Below are 22132 nucleotides of genomic sequence, written 5' to 3'. Positions count from 1 at the left end.
TTCAGTTACATATCGTTTGAGGACGGCAATTACGTTTTCAAGGCACTATAGCACGTACTTCCGCCCGAGTCCGTAATGGCTGAAGCCAAAGCCGGAAGCTCTAGCTGCATTCTGGGTATTGTAGTCAATAACAAGAATGGAGCCTACCAAGTTTGTTCGGGAGGGAATCTAAGCATCAGGAATAGTCGCTGTCCTGTGAAATAAGTGATCAAGTGTTTTAGTGTTTTCTTTGACTACTTTTCAAAGTTCAGGCATCTCCGTGATTTTCTGCTTTTCTCTGGTGACGCTAGGCCTCGGGACGCTCCCTGCGGTATCTCTCTCGTCACTTCCGGCGAGCCTCTCGCGGGTTCTGGGTTTCAGAGCGGCGGCCGCGGTTGTGTAGAGGGAGCTCTGGGTTTCTATTGTAAGGTTCACGAAGAGAAGCGGCGTCACCAAGTACTGTCAGTCATGGTAAGCTGGCTGGGAATCGGGAGCCGGGGGAGGCCAGTGCTGCCTGCGGCGCTCGGCGGGGAGGGCCTGGACCTGGCGGCGGAGGTGCCGAGTCACCCGGGCCTGCCTCCGGCCCGCTCCGCCGTCCCAAGCGCTTATGTTCAAAGTGGGATCCGTAGTTACAAGCCGGCTGTTTGCCTCTTGGCTTGTCGGAGTCATGACTTGTAGGCTTCTCGGCGGGACTGCAGCCCTTGAAGATAGAAAGGAACCTGCTACTTTGTGTCCATAGTTCTCCTAATATCTCGACACGCAACAGGTTTCCATGAACTCAAAGTTAACTGGAGCGTTCCTGGGGAGTGGCGCGAGGGAGGAAAATCCGAAGGACATTAAGCTTTGCCTAAGTTCCGTGGCCTTTTATGCAGTAGAGATTATGTCTTAGGATATATGTCACATTGTGTTCATCACGTTGTGATAACGACAGTAGGTGATATATTGGGCGCTTTTTTTTTCTTTTTCTTTTTCTTTATCCTGTCAGCACCCTTGTTTAATTCCTGCAGTCCTCTAGGAACGTAGGTAGTTATTATAGGAACCGAGAGATCTAAAACTTACAGGGTTAGTAATCACGAAAATGGAGGCCCTGAGATTTGGAGTCACACCCATCGGGCTGCAGCGGTGTTTCATTGCTACTGCATGTGATGTCGACTCCATGTCACAAGTTTGTTAAAAACAAGAAGTGGTTATTAGATTTTACTCAGAGTGTCACTGTTTAATCTTTTGTTTGTTTGTTTGCCTTTCGAGACTGGGTTTCTCTGTAGCTTTGGAGGCTGTTCTGGAATTCGCTCTGTAGACCAAGCTGGCCTCCAAATCTGAGATCTGCCTGCCTCTGCCTCCCGAGTTCTGGGATTAAAGGCGAGTGCCACCACCGCCCGGCTAAACCAAATTTCTAAGTTCATTTATGTAACCAGCACTCAGTGCTTGATGTGTTAGACATCAAAGCTTTAAACATGGACGATAGGAGCAGTAAAGGAGGAGCAGAAGATCATGTTGGAGGGATATTGCTAGGTTGCTGCATTCTCTATGTATGTTTTTATGTTTCAGACAGAATCAAGAGTGGCATAGGGAAGGAGCTTTGTTCATTCAAAATGGGTTTTGTGGGTTATGCACCTAAGACAGAGTCAAACAGTTCTGGTGCTTAGAGAAAAAGATAAAAGATTGAAAATGTCTGTGCTTGTAACCGAAGAACCATCCTTTAAGATGTTTTGGTGGGAATGTGTGTGTGCCTAACACATCAAGTACTCAGTGCTAGTTACATAAATGAACTTAGAAATTTGATTTAGCCAGACGGTGGTGGCACACACCTTTAATCCCAGCACTCGGGAGGCAGAGGCAGGCAGATCTCAGAGATGGGAGGGTTGTTACGTTTGAGTCTGTATCTGCATGAGAGGTCAGCAGACTATCTTGGGTGCAGTCTCTCATGTCTTGACTTTGCTTGCTGGTTTGAGAACACAGTCTGTTCTGTACTGTGAGCATCCCAGAGAAGCACCAACCCTGACTCATGGCCAAGAAAGGGGGGTTTGCTGGAGAAACAAAGGGATTGCTGTAAAGAGCCAGATGAAGCCTGGCATACACAAGCATACATTGACAAACTGCTTTTCTAGCACCTGGAATGTTTTCCTGCCCAGTTGACTTGTGACATGTAGGCCTCTAATGAGGATGTCCTCTTGAACACTTGCTTAACATCCATTCTCAGGTGCTTTCTGTCCCCATTCCTACTTCTTGTCTTTAAACCCCCAGACATATGTGTTCTGTTGTTATCCTCCTTGTCTTTAACATGAGATTCACCAGGGCAGAGGTGGTATCTGCCTTCTTAGTACCCAAACATTACTAAAGTGATGTTCCTTAAAGCCCACATCAGAGCTGTGCAAATAGTAGGCACTCAGAAAAAGAGGTGATGTTCTAAGTTAAGGGTGGAGGGGGGAAAAAAGGCTCCAGATAGTTACAAGCCCAGCAGGAATGTGCCAAGTTAGGAGATGGTAGGTGGTTGGTAATGAGTTTCTGTGAGGTATGTGTAAGGTCCAGCCTTGATCTGAGAATAGGGAATAGTAGCAAAAAGATGGGAAGGGAAGGCCTGGTATGACTAAATCTTACTTTAGTAAAGTTGCAGTGTCTACAGATAATGGAAACTGGACCTGAGGGATGAGATGGGGAGAAAAAAGGATTTGAGGTTCATGTGCTGCCAGAACACTCTGGTTAATGGGATTTTAATGATTACATTCTTTGGCCACATTTATCAGCACTGATAAATGCTTAGTCTTTGGTCTGGAGAAATATACCTTTGAGCTAGATACAGTGGCTGCACTGTAGTCCCAGTTATGTGGGAGGCTAAGTCACAATCCTCATCTTTTTTGTTTTGTTTTTTAACTACCTTTGTTTGATTTGATAATAATACCATTTCTTTCTTCCTTCTAGTTTTCTTTCAACATGTTTGACCACCCAATTCCCCGGGTCTTCCAGAACCGCTTCTCTACGCAGTATCGCTGCTTCTCCGTGTCTATGCTAGCAGGGCCTAATGACAGGTCAGATGTGGAGAAAGGAGGGAAGAGTATGTGCTTGTTTTTATTTTGAATAGTAACCTTTCCTGCCCTAAAGTCTATGAATGAAATGAGCCTTGTAGTCTTCTATAGCCCTTATTTTGCATGTGGGCATCAAACACTAGCATTGTAGTAAAAATGTCACTCATCCTAGGGCATGGATGGTGGGAGCAGGGTGCTAATTATGTTTGATGACCAAGTGCCATTCAGAGCACAAAAGTAAATAACAAGTAAGATTCTTTATGAAAAGTATTATGAAATTCTGGTTACCCTAAAACCACTGTTTAAAGCTTTTAAAAAATGCATCAGAAAGTAGACATCTTGCCTCTACTTTGTTCTATCCCTTTTATTTTTATTTACTTAATATTCCTGAAATATTCTTTTTCACAGTAATTATGCCGCCCTCTGCCCTCGATCAACTCAGTAAGTATTTCTAAGTGACTTAACGATTTGGATAATATAAGTGTGGTTGCCCGATGTGAGTCTAGGTTTTTCATTGTGTTCAGATACAGGTAACATTGGTCAGATGTGGCTAGAATCCTCTTTGAAGGAGCTGGGCTTTGGTGGCGCATGCCTTTAATCCCAGCCCTTCGAGGCAGAGGCAGGTGAATCTCTGTGAATTCGAGACCAGCCTGATCTATAAGAGCGAGTGCCAGGACAGCCTCCAAAGCCACAGAAAAACCCTGCCTCGAACCCCCCCCCCCACTCCCAAGGAGTCCTCTTTGAAGCATATGCTGGGTTAGAAGGACCAAAGCCACAGTACCTTAGACAAGGCAAGGTGTGGTTGTGTTTTCCACTGCCTAGCATTATAAGCATCCCTCAGAGAAGGGTATTTCTCCCTGTTTCTTCCCAACTAGCCCCTTACCCCATTGCCTGCCTTGCCTCAAGCACTTGTCTAGATACAAAGGTGCAATGCAGAGTGCACTCTTGACTTTTGGAGCTTGGTGTTCCCACTTAGAATTCATCCTGTGGAGACTGGTTATGGGATGTAGTGGTGTCATGCTGTGTTTGGGCTTTGCACTTTACCCCACCCAACTACTGGCTTAGCTTCTTTGGCTTTCAGTATCTCCTTTAAGCAGGGACACGGTCAGTGCCTGTTCATTGGAGCTGCAGTGATATTGGGAACATATCAAGCCCTTCTGGTTCTAGTGACAAGTGGGAAGGTGACCTTTGAGCCATTTCTAGCTGGGGCTGTGTCCAGTGGAGGCTTCTACTTGGGCAGCAGGTAGAATATAGCTGTTGGGTTCACAATAGGTTGTCATTACGGAGACAGGATGGATTCTTGGTCTTGCTCTTTGGATGAGTTGACCAAGGAGCCCAGGTGTGTCCCTTATTAACAGTGTCCTGTAAGATACTCAGGAACTGGGTCATTGAGCTTCTACCAGATTAGATCAATGTTCAGATTTTGTTTGTTTGTTTGCTTGCTTGCTTGCTTTTGGTGTACTGGGGATTCAGACAAGCTATGTGAGTACATATTTACTGAGTTATACCCTCAGCCTTTTAGAAGGTTTTCTTTGAAACTGAGTCTCACCCAAGTTAACTAGGCTAGCCTCGAACTTATTCTTCCTGACTTGACTTTGTGAGTATCTGGGGTTATAAGTATGTGCCACTGTTCTCAAGTGTTGACACTTCTTTTTTTTTTTTTAAGATTTATTTATTTATTATGTGTACAGTGTTCGGCATCAAATCTCATTACAGATGGTTGTGAGCCACCATGTGGTGTGAGCCACCATGTGGTTGCTGGGAATTGAACTCAGGACCTCTGGAAGAGCAGGCAGTGCTCTTAACCACTGAGCCATCTCTCCAGCCCCGTGTTGACACTTCTTAAGTGATAGAAGAAACCCCTTTCTAGCCAAGTAAGATCAAGGCAGTCCTGATTTGTGAAATGCAGATTATTTCTCTGACTGGAGGAAGGAAGTGTCACAGAGGCCTGGGGAGTTGGAAGCCAGTTAGTGGCTGAGGATACTGCAGCAGTCTTGGATCTTTGGCTGGATCCTGGTCTGGGGCACCCAAGAATATCTAGGGGTCAACTTGTAGCTTCCATGCCTGGGGGCATTTTAATGATTCAGAGCCTAGCTCCTTGGCCCCGGGCCACTTATCTTAGTCACCTTTATGCTATCAAGGTCGCCTTAGTGAGGCTGTTCTCCTAGCTGCTTTGGAGCTTCCTCCCAAAGCTTTTCCCTGATTCACCTCACTCATTCAACATTTAGAGGTAGGCCAGAAGTCTCCATTACCTCCTGGTACTAAGTGGACTTTTCTTGCTGGCTGTGGTAGTCTCAACACTGGTGAGGCAGGGGTAGACCTCTGAACTGGAGGCTTTTCAGGGCTGTGGAGGAAGTCCTGGTATGTGTGCTTAACCTGACAAGCTATCTACTTCAGGGGCAGAGTTCCCAGACTTAAGCAGATTTGTTTGTTCTGGATTCTAATGTCACCACTCCTGAGCAGGGTAATTTGGGGCCTGTGACTTTATCCACATGTCTCAGTTTTTCCTATTTAAAAGAGGAGAGATGATAATACCTTCTTGATTATTCTGGGAAGATTAAACAAGTACCCAGGACATGTTGGTACTCTCTCAACCCTTCCCCTAGTGCCCCAGGCCTTTCCTGTTCATGTGGCCAGGCTATCCTTTCTCTGCCCTTGTGACTTTTGAGTCAGTGTTCCACCGGTCATGTTTGCTGTCTCCTACCCTCTGTGCAGCCCTAACTTAATTCTTATACCACCGGAATATGGGACATACTCTGTTGTGACCTTGCTAAGCTAGGGCTGCCCACTGGGCCTAGATACATGTTTCTATTCTGTGTGTTTTCATCATAGTCTCTCCTTTGTGACTCATTCTCATACCTGACCCCAGCCATCTTGCCTAACTGCTGGTCATTCCTTGAACTGGCTGAGTTCTTCCCTCCATTTCTTTGCTCAGCTGCCCCTTCCCTGGTTGTGTGTCTGGAGGCTGACCTGGGAAGACTGGTCTTCCAGATTGGGAAGCCTGTTCCCTGGTCTTTCTCCCTGTCCACCCTTTCCTTCCTGGGTTCCTGCAGTATCTGATGGTGCATGTCAGTTCACAGTCTCACCTATCTAAATAAAAACCTTTAAAGGAACAGATTTTGGGGTGGTGTGTGGTTGGTATTTAAATTATTGATGAAGAAATGTACATGCTACTTTTATGAACCATAATTTTAGAAAATCATGTCTGTGCTAGTGCTGCATGACTTAAGTCACCAAGCTCCACTAGGGCCACATGGTGCGTTCTTGTTCCTTTTGACTGAGCAGTATGGGAATGTGGGGGCAGGCACTGAAGTTTAGGGGTCAAGGCCACAGGACAGGGCATTGGGTGAGTACGGTTTCTTTCAGAGGAACTGGTGGTAGGTGGGGAACCTGATTGTGTCTTATAACCTTTTTTTTCTTAGGCCGGCTGAACATTACCTATCCTATGCTGTTTAAATTGACCAATAAGAACTCAGACCGAATGACACACTGTGGTGTACTGGAATTTGTTGCTGATGAAGGCATCTGTTACCTCCCCCACTGGGTGAGTTGGGCTGCTAGGGTCTGTGGAGAGTCTTTCCCTTGGGGACCTCATAAGTAGAGACCCCCCCTTTTGCATGTATGTCCATGCCTGAGAGTCCTCCCTTCAAGTAAAAAGGCCCAGTAAGAGGAGGACATCTTCAGCAACCTGCTGTACCATGTTTAAAACATCATGCTTAACTGTGTAACACCGGTCAAGCTGATGTGAAGGATGTCATTGCAGACCTGGGTCTGCATCAAGGACATGAGCAGCTCTAGAGCTTCCCCTGGAGCAGGGCACCTCATAGGCTAGCAGAACTACCTAGCGCTTGGGGAGGGTCCTGAGGTGGGAAGTGTTCCTTTGTGGGCTGGCCTTCCAGTTCATGGCATGGACAGGCATTTGCCTACTATCTCCCAGCTTCTAGCTCAGGTGACAAGGGGCTATGTGCGTGGGTGATTTCACTTGGCTCGTCAATGGACTTTATCTTACCTGGAGCTGCCAAGTTTCAGGGAGAACCAGGCTGCAACAAATGCTAGTTTGTCTCCTAAGTGCTGGACCCTCATCTATTGATCGTACTTATTATTAATTTGCCTGCCTGCATTGAGGTGCCAACAGGCCAAGGCCTGCCATGCTGTCTGCACCAAAGTGCCCACTAATGGATGAGGCAGAGAGTCCTTTTGCTTCCTGTTGTCCTGAAGTCATTTCAAAAGTTTGTTCCACAGAGCTTGGTCCCACCCTTTTTCTTGCTCCGTGCTGTATGTGGCTATGTCCTGCTTCTGTCTGAGGAGCATTCCCTCAGGCCTGCAGGTGCCCTCTTGTTCTTTGCTCCAGAGCTTCATGCCACAGTTACGGTTGCCTCCTTCCTTAATGATAACTTTGTATTGTACTGCTTTGACCTATAGCAGGCTAGCTTTGGCCCGTAGGATACCTGTCCTTAGGGTCACAGAACCCTTACTCGCCTAAGCCAGCTGCCTTGCCAGCCTGTTGTGGCTGCCTGTGGCATTTGGAGGAGTGGCTACCCTCCATTTCTGTCATTACCATCCCTTTAATACAGTGTGCTGGAGTCTCTGCAGCCTCGACCTAGTGCTCAGCACGCCCCATTCTTAGACAAGTGCCTCCTTATTACACTGTGGCCCTCGGCCCCTGCCTGGAGGGGCCTGGAATATTCTCAACAGGATTTGCATTCCTAGAGACTTGCTTCAGTTAGCCTTTCGTGGGAGGGGCCAGCATTGGGGCCACTAAAGATAAAAGGAGATAGCCCTGTCTTGATTACTGTTGTGGTAATAACACAGTAGGAAGGCCAATGGAATTCACTTTGCAGTTCTTTCTACTCATCCATCTGTGTATCAACTACTATTCAAAAATATTTAAAATTAGCAAAAATCCATTCTGGGACTTGCAGCCTATCCCTCTGCCGTGACCACGCCTCCCTGCCTCTGACTTAAGACTTGATGGTACTGCATTGTCCTTGTTTCCTACATGCCAGATTTCCTACAGCCTTTGTTCATGTCTTTCTGTTCCCATCCTCAGTCATTATCTACCTTACTGGGTAGTTGGTCAATGCATGTCTATTAGTGTTTTTATGACACTCTGTAGCAGACATCTCATGGGGCCTTCCATGACCATCCTTTCCTTGTGTGACTTTTCTATCATAAGTGTAGACAGCTGTAGAGCTGGGTATATTGTGTACAGGAGGCTGCAAATAGGTGGTCTTGGCAGAGACAGATCACAATGCCCGATGATGCAGCCTTAGTTGAACCCCTACTTGGTCTGCTTTCCCTGTGTGTCTCTCATTTGATTTTTCTTCTGTGACATCGTATCACAATTAAATGCTTGTTCCAAGTCTTCGTCCTGGGCTCTTCTTCCCACCCCAAGTAAGATTTGACCTGCTTAGTGTACTGATTGGCAGATGTTAGCCATGGAGGCTTCTTAATTTTCAGGGGTTTCATGGAGATTTTTTTCTTTTTAGATGATGCAGAATTTGCTGTTGGAAGAAGGGGGCCTGGTTCAGGTGGAGAGCGTCAACCTTCAAGTGGCTACCTACTCTAAGTTCCAGCCTCAGAGCCCGGACTTCCTGGATATCACCAACCCTAAAGCAGTGTATCCTTTTGAATAAGACTTCCTCTGTAAAGGAGGCTTCCTGGGTGTCACTGAACAACATGGGGAACCACACATTGTTTCTGATTTAAGTTGTGATTGATAATAACAGCATTTGGCTAGCACATCCTCTTGGTCCTGATCAAGCACGTAAGTGCTCTTTGGTCTTAAGTGGGCCCCAGCTGCTGAGTCCTAAACAAAGGGACATGTTGGATACTTGTCTCCATAGTGTAGACAGTGGTAGAAGTGTCCTGTCCTGGACATCTGTGGGAAGAGCAGCTACTTAATTTATCCTTCAAAATGACCTACAAATGTTTTGCTGTCAGTGCAGGATGGTTCTTGTCTTCACTATATCTTTTTAGGATCTTTGGCTTTTCCCATGTTATAATACAGACTTGTGAGATTGCTTTCAGGGACTTTTTATAGATTAAAAGCATTTCTTTCAGCTGGGCGGTGATGGCACATGCCTTTAACCCCAGCACTTGGGAGGCAGAGGCAGGCAGAACTCTGTGAGACCAACCTGGGTTACAAGATCTAGTTCCAGGACAGCCTCCAAAGCCACAGAGAAGCCCTTGTCTCAAAAAACCAAAACAAACAAACAAACAAACACACACACACGATTTCTTTCGGGTATGTCTATGTGGATGTATGTGCATGTGCATGCGGTACTCAAGGAAGCCAGAAAAGGGCATTGGAGCCCCTGGAACTTGGGTTGTAGGCGATCGTGAACCATTTAATGTGGGTGCTGGGTACCTAATGTTAGTTCTCTGAAGTAGTAGTTCACTTTTAACCACTGAACCATTGTCTCCAGCCTCTATTTTATTTTTTTAAGTATGTGTATGGGTAGAGGTATGTGTGTGTTAGTCTAGGTGCCTTTGAAGACTAAAAGAGGGTGTTAGATACCCTGGAGCTATAGTTATAGGTGATTATAAGCTGTCCGGGGTGGGTGCTGGGAACCAATCTTGGGTTTTCTGAAAGAGCTATACCCACTTAACAGCTGAGTCATCTCTCTGGTTTTGGAGGCTTTTTCTCCTTGTTGTCATGGAGTGTGTCACTTTGGTTAACTGCTGTTCCTGGGTATGACTGATAGGGAAAAGGCAATTTTGGTATATGTAATAGTTTTCATTTTAGCTTGACTGCTGAGTCACATAGTAGACATTTTCATGAGTAGTTCAAAAGAGGTGTGACTGAGGTGGGAAGATCCCTTGGATGTGTGACTCCATCATATGGGCTGGGTCCCAGACTGAATACAGAGGGAGAGGGAGAAAACCAGTTGACTGCCATCATTCCCTTCTCGGTTTCCTGATCCACCCAGATATGGATAGACGCCCACTTCCACAGCTACAAGCCTCTCCTGCCAGTATGCTCTTCCCTTTGTGATGAATTTTCTTGAGGGCAAACTGTGAACCTAAGTAAATTCTTCCAGAAATTGCTTCCTGTTGAGTATTTGGTTACAGGGATGAGAAAAGGAACTAAGACGGTGTACAGCAGAGAACCGGGGAGCTGGTACCACAGCATTTGCCAGGGCCTACCAACGTAATTCTAGGAGCCAGTCTCTCTCCTAGAGGTCAGCCTGAGGAAGATTGTGCCATAGAGAATCTTAGGGAATAGTCAGCCGTTGTGTTAAAGCTGTGTGTTGTTAGCATCTCATGGTACTATCTGCCTGAGGTGAGCAGCCACAGCAACCTCCCACAGACATTTGATTGAAGGTATGCACCTTGTCATGATGCCTTGACAGCATGTGTGCAGATTAGAAAATGCATTGAGAAACTTTGCCTGTCTGACCACTGGAGATGTGATTGCTATCAACTACAATGAAAAGGTAGGTGAGCATGCTACCTTACTCCTAAAAGAATGTTATGTTACCATGCCTGTATACCCCAGAGAGAGGGAAACAACAGGCCAAAGAATTGATTCCATCTAAGTCTGTTTTGATGATCCAAAGAGTTTATTAGTGTGAGATAGAAGAACATGGGTGAGCTGAGTGAGGTGTGACTTAGGGAAGCTGCATGAGTGGATTTTGCCAAGCAGTTTACAGGCAGCTACTCTTAGGAAGTGGCCTCTTGAGTCTGGGAACTTTCTTCTGGTCTTGGTGAGCACCAGGCATGCCTGTGGCACACATACATACATACAGGCAAAACATCCAGAAACTTAAAATAGAAACAAATATCCCTCCCCACTTTTTAAAAAATTTGTTTAAAAAGCCTTGCTGGCTGATCTGGTGGTGCATGCAAGTAATCTGACCATGTAGGACACAGTTGTGGGTTCAAGGTTTGGTGAGACTCCCTGCTCTCCACAAGAGAATGAGTCCATCATTGTCCACTCTGGTATTGAATTAGGCTTCTTTCTACAAATGCTTTTTATCATTTGGCTGCTGCCTCTTCTTTGATTTTTAAAAATTAAACTGAGTTCACATTTGGAGCCCTAATTCATTTGGTGTGATGGTTAATTTTTTTAAAGGTGTGTGTGTGTGTGTGTGTGTGTGTGTGTGTGTGTGTGTGTGTGTTTATCTCTATATAAAGTAAATCACTGGGCCATCTCCCTAGCCCCCAATGGTGGTTACTTTTGATTGCTGCTTAATAGGATTTAGAAACACCATGGGATCAAACCATTGAGCATGTCCACAAAGGAAGGATTTGGTAAATAAGGTTGAGATGAGAAGACCCATCTAATTATAGGTGGCACTGTTGCTTGGGTTGGGGTCCTGGACTGAATAAAAACAATACAGGCTGAGCACCAGCATCTGCTTCTGATGGTGGCTCCATTGTGACGAGCTGCCTTGAGCTCCTGCTTGAACTCTGAGCCAAAATAGACTGTTTCCTTAGTTGTTTTTGTCACATACCTTGTCAAAGCAATGAAAAGAAGCAATGTATGTTCAGAAACATAAGCTTCATATTTTTATACTTATTCTTTTATAACTCTGCTTTTAAAAACATCTGTTAATGAGCTGGAGAGAAAGCTCAGTGATTAAGAGCACTTGTTGCTTTTACAGAGTACCCAGTTCAATGCCCATCACTCACACAGAGGTTCACGACTGTCTGTACCTCGGGTTCCAGGGGATCTGACATCCTCTTCTGACCTATGTGAAAACTAGGCATACAAGTGGCCCACATACATACATATATGCAGGCAAAACATTCGTAAACAAAATAGAAATAAATATTTTCTTTTTTAAAATCTGTTTTTAAAAAGTCTTTGCTGGCTGAGCATGGTGGTTCGTGCTAGTAATCTAACTATCTAGGAGATTGAGACAGCAGGGTTGTGGGTTTCAAGGTTGATCTAGATTACAAAACAAGTCCATCCATCCATGCTGCTCCCCACTCCCCAAGGTCTTTTCTGTCCTTTTATCTAAGCCAAGTCCTTTGTCACGCTGGGAGTAACCTAAAACAAGCTAACTGTGCCCCGTCCTTGTAACACCCTCTCTTGAAAGCAGGCAGCCCTTTGAGAAGCAGAGCCTGCTGTGGGACAGGATGTTGTTGATGACCTTTCAATAGAATTTAGCTGATTAAGGGCAGTGCCTCTTGGGGTCTCTTGCCATGGAGTGTTCATTTTCTTATATGGATCTTCCCTTAGCTGCTTCCTGACTTAGGTCTGTTGAATCTGAGTACTGCTTACGTTCCTCCATGGTCAGGAATAATCTTTTGCAATATGATGCTAACTAGCTTGTGGAATTAAACCCACATGTGGGGACCAGTACCTTTTGATCTGACCCCAGAGCAGCATTGTCAGTGCTGGAAGGCATGATGATGGTGTGAAGCTCATGTCTGCAGAAGCTAGGCAGTAAGCCACAGCAGCAGAGTTGTTGCTAGGCCCTATCACTGCTTCATAACTTCATCTTTCTGTTCTTTCTGCAGATCTATGAACTGCGGGTGATGGAGACCAAACCTGACAAGGCTGTGTCCATTATTGAATGTGACATGAATGTGAGTGACTTTTTCAAATGAGGTCAGAACCCCAGGAGGGTGTCACACAAGGGGAAGAGGAGAAGATGCTGTCAAGTGGATTAGGAGGCGGTCGTTCATCTAGTAGTCCCCAGGGGATGGGAGGGCAGTCAGTTGACTACCCTTGGGTCTGCCAAGGAGTAAATGTTTGAATATTAGGAGCTAAGGAACACATTATTGACAAAACTAGTTGTCAAAAAAAAAAAAAAAAAAAAAGGTTACACTGTCTCCTTTCATTTATGTGACATCCTAAGGTGTCAGGCTTTAGAAATGGAAGATAGGGGCTGGAGAGATGGCTCAGAGGTTAAGAGCACTGACTGTTCTTCCAGAGGTCCTGAGTTCAATTCCCAGCAACCACATGGTGGCTCACAACCATCCGTTATGAGTACATGGAAGCAGAATGTTGTATACATAATAAATAAATAAAATCTTAAAAAAAGAAAGAAAGAAAGAAAGAAAAAGAAATGGAAGACAGATTAACGGTTACCAGGAACATGTGGATGGTTGTAGTACTGTTATTACTTTCCCCGTGGTGATGGATACACAGACCTCCATGGTGATAGTTATATTTAATTGCACATACACAGCTCCCAAAACAACACGGTGTCTGTAGTGTTCTTGTAGTGATGCTAAACTGTATAAAGTGCTGCTGGTGGGAAAACTGGGCAGAATGCACATTCAGTGCTCCTCTCAAGCTACTCTTGTCTGAATTAGTTAAGGAGGCTGAGTGTGGCCATGTCTCAGAATTTCACCTTTTATTTTCAAAACACAGGTAGATTTTGATGCTCCCTTGGGCTACAAAGAACCAGAAAGACCAGTGCAGCATGAGGAGTCAATAGTAAGTGGTTTTCTTGAGTTCCTCCTGATTAACCATGTGTGTAATATTTATACCTATGCTTCTTTGTTTGTTTTAATTACATTTAAATACGTTGTGTGGGGGTTGGGGTTGCGTGTGCATAGCATGTATATGGAGGTCAGGACAACTTTTGAGAGTTGGTTCTCCTTCCACCATGTGGATACAAAGGATTGAACTCGGGTCTTCAGGCTTGATGACAAGCATTTTTACCTGGTGACCCAACTTGCTGGCTCATTCCTGTGTTTCTTTGTGAGTGGACTCTGCAAGGCTGGTTAGGTCACGGTCCTTGCTGCTTTTCAAGCTTGCCTCCTAGGAGGACAATGTTTTTTCTAGCTGGTGGAGACTGGAGCAGCAGTGCAAACAGGCTCGGGGAAAACTGACCATCCACTCTGAGATTCTCACCTCCTGTTTTTCTGTCTTCCTGTCAGGAGGGAGAAGCTGACCACAGTGGCTATACTGGAGAAGTGGGCTTCCGTGTAAGTACCAGGCAGTGTGTGTCTCTGCATCCCAATGCCAGGAACTGTTCTCACTGATGCTTTGTGAACATTAGCAGGACCTGAGTTCTGGGTACCCATATGAGCAAACAAATGGGACACTTGCTCAATTACCAAATCTTTCAATATGTGCTGTCTCTGGAACCAGCTTCTAACTTCTCTTGTTCCTTTCAAAACATATACCTAACATAGGACTTGGGCGTGTGTGTGTGTGTGTGTGTGTGTGTGTGTGTGTGTGTGTGTGTGTGTGTGTGTGTGTGTGTGTGTGTCTCGGGCTGGGGGTGGGGGTACCAAAGTCAAATTAGTATCATAATAGACACAGCCCTTCCTTTTGGTTCATCAGTTGTTAGCACATTTGCTTTTACCTGTGAAAACAGCCTGCGTTTATTTGCCCGCATTATTTGAAAGCTAGCTGCATGTTTGCTAGCCAGGCTCTCTGGTAAGCAGGTAGAAGTGGCTCATGTGCAGGCACTGAGGTGCTGGGTGGAGTGCAGGAGCCTGGCAAATATTTGCAGCAGAGCTCCACCGTCACTGCTGCTGCCTCTTATGTGGCTCTTTGGGGCTTCCTTCAGTTCTCTGAGGAGCTGGTAGAGATATCTTGGCTGGCAGCTCTCAAGGGAATCTGGGCATTGCCACCACTTCACACCTAGTCTGAGGTCTCTGACTAGAAGGCACATATTGCTCACTTACTCACATATTGCAAACATCCTCTTTACTTCATTGTTTAGGCCTTCTCTGGTTCTGGGAATAGACTGGATGGAAAGAAGAAAGGGGTTGAGCCCAGTCCCTCCCCCATCAAGCCTGGAGACATTAAAAGGTAGGCCTGACACAGACCTTTGTGTCAAAGCTCATGACACAGGAGAGCTTCATTCCAGTACTGGAAACAGACCAGCAGGCTACTTGAGTAGCTTCAAACCCTTGCTTGCCCTTAGACAGTGGTAGAGCGTGGCAGTGTTGGTGGCTCCCAAGTCAGGGATAGGGATGTGCTAGATGTCTGCTATTTGTGTGAAGAGAACACTGGGGGTTCCAGTGGAGCACTTGGAGAGGAAGTCTGAGGCTAGGCCCAGAACCCAGTTCCCCTATCTCACAACCAATGTTTTTCTTTGTGGCTTCCTGCTAGCAGGTGCAGAGTGGGTAGAGCTGTGTATACCAGAGAACTACCAAGAAGGCACTTGCCATCTTGTCTTTCCCTACCTTCCTCTTGATTGTCAAAAGTAATCTTAGTCCTTTTTGTTACTAACCTTTCTCCTTGTCTTTCACTGTCACAGAGGGATTCCTAACTACGAATTTAAGCTTGGTAAGATCACTTTCATCAGAAATTCACGCCCATTGGTCAAAAAGGTTGAAGAGGTGAGTTTATTTCATTGGTCATCAGTTTTACTTACTAGTAATGACTAGTGGTTTTGCCATCCAAAATAGGGTGCTTCTGTCATATTTAACACCCTTCTTGTGGCCTGATTACTCTGTAGATCATTGCAGGTCTACTGGCTAAGGCCTGGTGACCCAGAGGTCAAGAGCTGACTCTAGGTTTGGCCACAAAAAGATTTGGGGCTCCAGGTGGGTCTCACCTTGGGTTTGCTTACTGTTTGTTTCAGGATACGAAGTTGAACCTAGGGCCTTACACATGCTGAACTATATCCTTGCTTAACTCTGGTTCTTTCTAACCTAGAACTAGAGCTTGCTATTATCTGTACAGTGACTCCTGAGTAAGTGGCATGGCTGTAAGATAGGGACAGTAGGGCAAGAACAAGTCCTGCAGAAATGAGTACTGTGAACAGGCCCAGCTGGCTCTATGGCCGGACATGATGCCTGGGTGTAGGTGCATGTGCTTGCAAGAAACCAAGTTGACCAAAATCATCAAGACATTGAAAGCATGAATACAGTCACAGAGGTTCAGGCCTCTGCTACAGGTCTGGCACTGGTGACTGGTGTGATACTAGCTCACAGCGCTCTGGTTGAGTGCCAGGCCCTCTGTGTACACCATAAGTAACATCTCACTGCTGGGGTACACTTGTGAGCCCTATGCTGTGACTGTGTTTGTACAGATGCATGGGTGCAGAGCCAGATCCCTTGACCACCACACGTGGTATCAGTGTTACTCCATTGAGAAAATGAACTTCACAAAGATACCAGGACAGTAGGCCTCTGACCAGCATGTTCCTGTCATGGGTTGGGGTGTAGGGGGGAGGCTGCATTACCATATGGGAACTTAATCCAAGGTGTTGGGCATTAGTTATAAGTGGCTTATTCTGCTGCAGATTGTATTCTACACAGCAGTTGTGTCCAGAGTACAAGTGTGACGTGTGTTTCTAGGATGCCCATGTTAGACCCTAGGCTTTCCTGGTTCCTTTGTCAATGGCTCACCCTTAACTGGTTGTGGTGCGCACCTGTAACTTCAGCATTGGAGGTTGAAGCAAGAGGATCCAGGAACTCACAGCCTGGCTTTGCTAAAGGAGACCTGCCTTTAAAAAGACGGGACTTCAATAGGGCAGAGATCAGCTGTGCTATGAGCCTGTGTAGGGTGGGCTGCTGGACCATTCAAGATACCCTTGGTTACTGAACTCTTTCCCCTCCAGCATTTAGGGTGGCCAGAGACAAAGACTAGGGTGCTCTCTGCATATCCCAGGCTGACATGCTACCTCTTGGGGCCTTAAGCTGACAGTGTTGAAAGTCTTCTAAGCTCAAGGGAATAGATGTCAGTAGGCCTCTAGCACCTCCATGAAAGCTGCCTACATCCGTTATCAGCTATAGTTTGGCTTTTATCGTCCTCACACTCCAAGAAAGAGTGAGGCTGCAGGCACAGCCGAAATCTGTTTTACCATAAATATTTACCATAAATATTGTGTGAGATTGAAGACATAGCTTTTACTATATCCTCGAAGCCACTAAAGTTTGATGACAGGCAATGGGATAATAAATTTGGGAGAAGAGGCAACTTCAGCAAGTCTTTAACAGAAGGACAGTTGGTACCTCCTTTTAAATTGGCCTTAGACAGCAACATTCTAAGCTGGGCCTGGGGAAAGCCAAGAGGCAATTTGGTGTAGATCTCAGAAGGTACCTTTGGAAACAAGGGGTAAAGGTAAAATACCTGTTACAGTGCGTTTTGAGCTATTGAACCTTTCCCACACTATTGGGGTTCTGCCTTCCCGATTCCAGGAGAAAGCCTCATGGAAGGTCACTACTCTAGGACCACCTATCGTAGATAATAAAGGAGGGCATATTTGCATCTTGTCTGTTGTAGCCTTTGCTAATTGGCTGCTATTCAACCCTAGACAGTGGCAGTGGGCTTACTGCTGTTAAAAGACCAGAGCTTGCTCACCCAAGAAAGAAGACATAAATATGTTAAACATCAGGGTTCCCGAAGAATGTTCCCTTCCAGTAAAGATACAGAAAACTTGTAGTTCTAAGCTAGGGGTAAAGCTTGGTGCTAGAGTACTTGGTCCGCATGGCCTGGTGTGCATCCCTAGCACTAAGGGTAGGTGAATTAAAGAATCTTGTCAGAGTAATGCAGAGTATGACAAGACAGTCATGGTAGTATGCGCCTGTAGTTGTAGCACCCAAGAGACTGAAGCAGTGGGATGATTGAGCAGAGGAATTCAAGAGCAGCCTAGGCAAAACCTCGTTGCAAAAATAACTGAGTGAATGAATGAAAGGAAGGAAGAGGAGGAGGATGGGAAAAGAAAGGAATTATGAAAGTAATTTGTATAAATGGAAGGCCATTAGTTTGTACATTAGATGGGACCCTGAGTTCAAACAATGAATGCAAATAGTTGTAGGCTGAGCAGGGAAAGAAGTCAGAGGTCTTACCATAGGTTAGAGACATCATCTGTCAATGCACACAGAGGAAGTTGGGTAGTAGGAAAGTGTCTCCAAAACTGCTGTCTAGTAAGGGAGCTGGAAAGATGGCTCAGTGGTTAAAAGCATGAGCTGCTCTTGCAGAGGACCTGGGTTTAGTTTCCAGCACCCATGTGGTGGTTCACAACCACCCCTAACTCCACTTGCAGGGGACCTGGCACCTTCTTTCTGTGTTCCAGGCACAATAGGCACACACAAATGAGTCTAAAAACTTTTTTAAGTTCTGAAAGGACATGGGGGAAAAGCTCATGGGACCCTCCCTTTATAACTGAATTATTGATTATTGATAGATTCTGGAGAGAGAGAAAGTCATTGTATTCAGTTGTACAGCCACTGCTGAGCCCCCCAGGTTCCAGTGGATAGCTGCAAACCCATGTTCACACAGATATTCTAGTGAGTCACAAAACAAAACAATCACAGAAGAATAGAACGATTTGTAGGGAAGAGGGCTGTAGAAGCTGGTGGGAGGGACACAGGATGAGAGCAATCTGTATGCGTTAATACATAAACTTGACAAAGAATACGTTTTATTTAAAAACATTTTCAACGGAAGCCAAGCTATAACTCTAGCACTCAAGAGGCTACAGCAGGAGTTTGAAACTAGCCTGGGCTACTTAAAGTGACTCTTTCAACAAAGCAAGACAAAATTCATTCCAAGAAGAAAATTTTCCAGCTGGAAATTCTGTCCCCAGCTCTTCCTGGGCTGAACGTTGGTTGGTTGTCTTCACAATGCAACTGTTTGGACACAGGGCCTTTTACATGGTAATTATGGAAAATTGGGTCCTAATCCAATCTCACTCATGTCCTAGATAAAGGAAATGTGACCACATAGAGGAAAGGCCAGATATAGACATAGAAGGGCCATATTCAAGTCAGAGTCCTGTAGTCACCTTAGTCTCGACCTCTCATTTCCTGAATGCTCATAGATTAATGTGTTTTACTAGCCACCAAGTCTATGACATAGCAGCTATGACATGGCACCATGTCTGTGTCATGGCAGCTCTACCAGACTAGCTGACCTATACCATTGAGACACCAAGCTCAGAACAAAACAGTATTGTCTGATAAGTTGGACCTCATGAAAGACACCTTTGAGAAGCCTTTTGGGGAGTATGCTTTCGGATGTATCTCACTGCATAAAGGAAGTAGAAACAGCTGGAGCCACTGGCAGTTCACACCTGTAACTCTAACACTTACAAGGCTGAGGCAGAGCAAAAGTTAAAGGCCAGGCTGGAGAGATGACTCAGAGGTTAAGAGCACCCAGAGGTCCTGAGTTAAATTCCCAGCAACCACATGGTGGCTCACAACCATCCATAATGAGATCTGGTGCCCTCTTCTGGCCTGTAGGGACACATGCAGACAGAACACTGTATACATAATAAATAAATATTTTAAAAAAAAAAATAAATAAAGCCGGGCGTTGGTGGCACACGCCTTTAATCCCAGCACTCAGGAGGCAGAGGCAGGCGGATCTCTGTGAGTTCGAGGCCAGCCTGGTCTCCAGAGCGAGTGCCAGGATAAGCTCCAAAGCTACACAGGGAAACCCTGTCTCGAAAAACCTAATTAATTAATTAATTAATTAAAGCTAAAGGCCAATCTGTGCTATAGATCAAGAAAATGGCAAGTCCTAGCTTGACATGCACCTCCTTCAGATGGAGGGAATGAATGGAGTCTTGCTGTGATCAGATGGACAGAGGAGAGAGAAGTCAGCAAACAGGAGGCTGTGTGGCAGAGTACTGCATCTGTAGTTCACATGGCTCTGCATGGTTGTCATCATGTAAACACTGAATTGCCTTAGAGGTACAGTGGGTGTGAAGATGTGTTTTGGAAATTGCAGATTCCTCTACTATAGGAACGAGATAATGCCTCAGCTTTTCAGCAGTTAAAAGCATGTGGGGGAAGGGGAGACTGCTGGTTTTGCAGTGTTGAAGAAACAAACCTTGCTGCTTATAAAAGAGTTGATTGGTAGTGTTTCTTATGGTTGGTTGGTCTATATATAAAAAGCTCCTAAAAATATGTGCACCTTTTAATCCAGAATTCCCTTCTAGGAAAAAACAAAACAAAACAAAAAACCAAAGCTGTGTGCAGAGAGTAAGCCACTTATCAGTTTAGTGCATTGCCACCCTGGAAGTAAGAGAATTTAGATTAACAACTCACGGCTCTGAGATTTGGGCATTAAGTAAACACATGTGCAGAAAAGTAACTGGAAATAAAATTTGGGTTCGTAAAGTGGAGGGGGATTTTTCTCTTGGAGTGTTACATTGAAAATGGTTGTTGGGCTGGAGAGAGGGCACTGACACAGAGGACCTGGGTTCAGTTTCCAACACACACGTGGTAGCTCAAAAACCACCTGTACCTCCAGTCCTAGGGGGAATCTTGTGACCTTTCCTGGCCTCTGTGAGCACCACATGTATGTCTTTTTACAGAGAGATACATGTAGGCAAAAAGCCCATACACATAAATGATTAGTGTGTAAAAGGTTCCTAAGCTATCATGGTTCAATTTAGAATTTTTCAGCTCTGGTGATATGAAAGTGATAGATGTTCAATAGAAACTGTATTAGAGTTTTGAATTTTGATCATTTCCTGGGCTAATAAGCAGTGTGATCCTTTATGAGTGCTGGGTGATAGCAAGGAGCCACCGGTTCCTTTCCCTCCAAATGGGCACAAGGAGGCGCCACCAGAACAATGACTGCTCTTGTGTGTGTGTGCACCCTGGGAGCCCAGAAGAGGGAGTCAAATCTGTTGGAGTTGGAGTTACCGGCAATTGTGAGCTGCCCAGCATGCATGCTGGGAACTGAATCTGGGTCCTCTGGAAGAACAACACATTACACTGAGCCATCTTTCCAGCCCCTCCAGAGGCATTTCTTATTGTGAATAATAAAGTAGGGAAAGTAGATAAGGGGACACATGAGTCCATAGAATAAAGCAATTACTGTAAAGTTTGAGAAGTTTCTGAATATAAGTCCTGTTTTCACACCTAGGATGAAGCTGGGGGCAGATTCGTTGCTTTCTCAGGAGAAGGACAGTCACTGCGGAAGAAGGGAAGAAAGCCCTAAGTCCAAAACTGTTGGCTGACTGGAAAATAAAAGATCCGTTTGCAACATACTGGCTTATGGTTACTGGCTTTGACAAGTTCAGAGAATGCTCTCTTATTTATGGTTTGTTTAGTTACCTAAGGACTATCAAGCTTGTTGTAGGTGCAAAACAGCAGAACTGGAGCTTGTGCGTGTAACCTGGGGAAGAGACATTGCTCTCAGGTCTTGTAGGCAGTGGCTGCCTCTCCTTCATGCATTCTGCCCAAGGCCTCTCCCAGGGCAGTTCCCCTTTCTGCCCTGTTCTTCCCTCCCAGGGCTGTACAGGGCAGTGTCTTCAGATATGGCTACTCAGGCCTCTAGCTGCGTCCTTGACAAAGATTGTCTCTGCCTTTGTTTACCATAACTTCTTCAGAAAGGATCTCATCCAGACGAATTCACTTTCATTTTGATCTGCTGGCTATCAGTGAATTCCATGCTGAAGCCAACGTTAGAATGAGTAAATGCTGAAGTATGCCCCCATGCAATTTTACTTTCTACCCAAAGTTCTGACAGGTTGTTTTTCAAGTACTAGGACGGAGCTGAAGCCTCATGAATATTAAGCATGCCACATAACTCTGCCACTGAGGTTCACCCACACCCCATTTTCTTACTGTTTTATTGTCCTCAGATCTGCGCTTTGTATGATGTAAGATCTTTTGACATGCTGATCATTATTTAAAATTTGTTCCTTGAGAATAATTCTTATTCAAAAATTAAATAAACTGATTAAAACTCGCCTCTAGCTGTTTGATAAAGGTATGTCATGGATTGGTAGTTTGGGCCACTAGCCAGTAGTCACAGGAATGCCCACTTATAGCAGCCCACACTTCATTCTGTCATTAGAAGACTGCACCTCTGAGACGTAAGAGATGGTAGAGACAAGTGACACTCCCTGACACTTGCAGTGGGGGATGGTCAGGCCTAACAAGGTCCCCATGGAGGGTGCACTTTCCCGATGGCTCTAGTGTGTCCATTTGCTCTTAGTGAGAAATATCCACAAACAACATGATAATTGGCTTCTGTCTCTTGGCACATACATCATCACTGGCCAAATATGGCTCTGGAAGGTATAAATGCTGTGGTACCTGCCTGACCTGTCATTGATGTTCCACTAGCAGCAAGGCAGCCTTCATTTGTGGAGTTCTGTTGACTACTATAAGTTTTGTTCAGCTGGGAAGATGACTCAGTAAACACTTGTTCTTGCAGAGGATCCAGGTTTGGTTCCCAGCACCACATGGTGGATCACAGCCCTCTGTAATTCCAGTTCCAGAGATCTGTGTACACATGGTGC

The 22132-nt window shown here is 45.3% G+C and overlaps 1 protein-coding gene across 2 annotated transcripts; it reads left to right on the top strand.

The window, feature by feature from the left end:
- The first annotated feature begins 292 nt into the window (after positions 1-292).
- Ufd1 (ubiquitin recognition factor in ER associated degradation 1) lies at positions 293-20872 on the top strand. 2 transcript variants are annotated; one of them, XM_027413108.2, is made up of 12 exons: positions 293-450; positions 2899-3031; positions 3411-3443; positions 6425-6546; positions 8492-8622; positions 10369-10441; positions 12474-12542; positions 13333-13398; positions 13845-13892; positions 14639-14727; positions 15179-15260; positions 20749-20872. In XM_027413108.2, the coding sequence occupies exons 1-12, from the start codon at positions 448-450 to the stop codon at positions 20821-20823; spliced, it is 924 nt and encodes a 307-aa protein (XP_027268909.1). In that variant the 5' UTR covers positions 293-447; the 3' UTR covers positions 20824-20872. The 2 variants fall into 2 exon arrangements, with proteins under 2 accessions (XP_027268909.1, XP_027268910.1); XM_027413109.2 differs by having other exon boundaries at positions 324-450; positions 2899-3005.
- The last annotated feature ends 1260 nt before the right edge of the window (positions 20873-22132 follow it).

This window comes from Cricetulus griseus, chromosome 4 (genome assembly GCF_003668045.3).
Source record: "Cricetulus griseus strain 17A/GY chromosome 4, alternate assembly CriGri-PICRH-1.0, whole genome shotgun sequence".
NCBI classification, from domain to species: Eukaryota; Metazoa; Chordata; class Mammalia; order Rodentia; family Cricetidae; genus Cricetulus; species Cricetulus griseus.
This window is presented reverse-complemented; position numbering and strand designations above follow the sequence as displayed.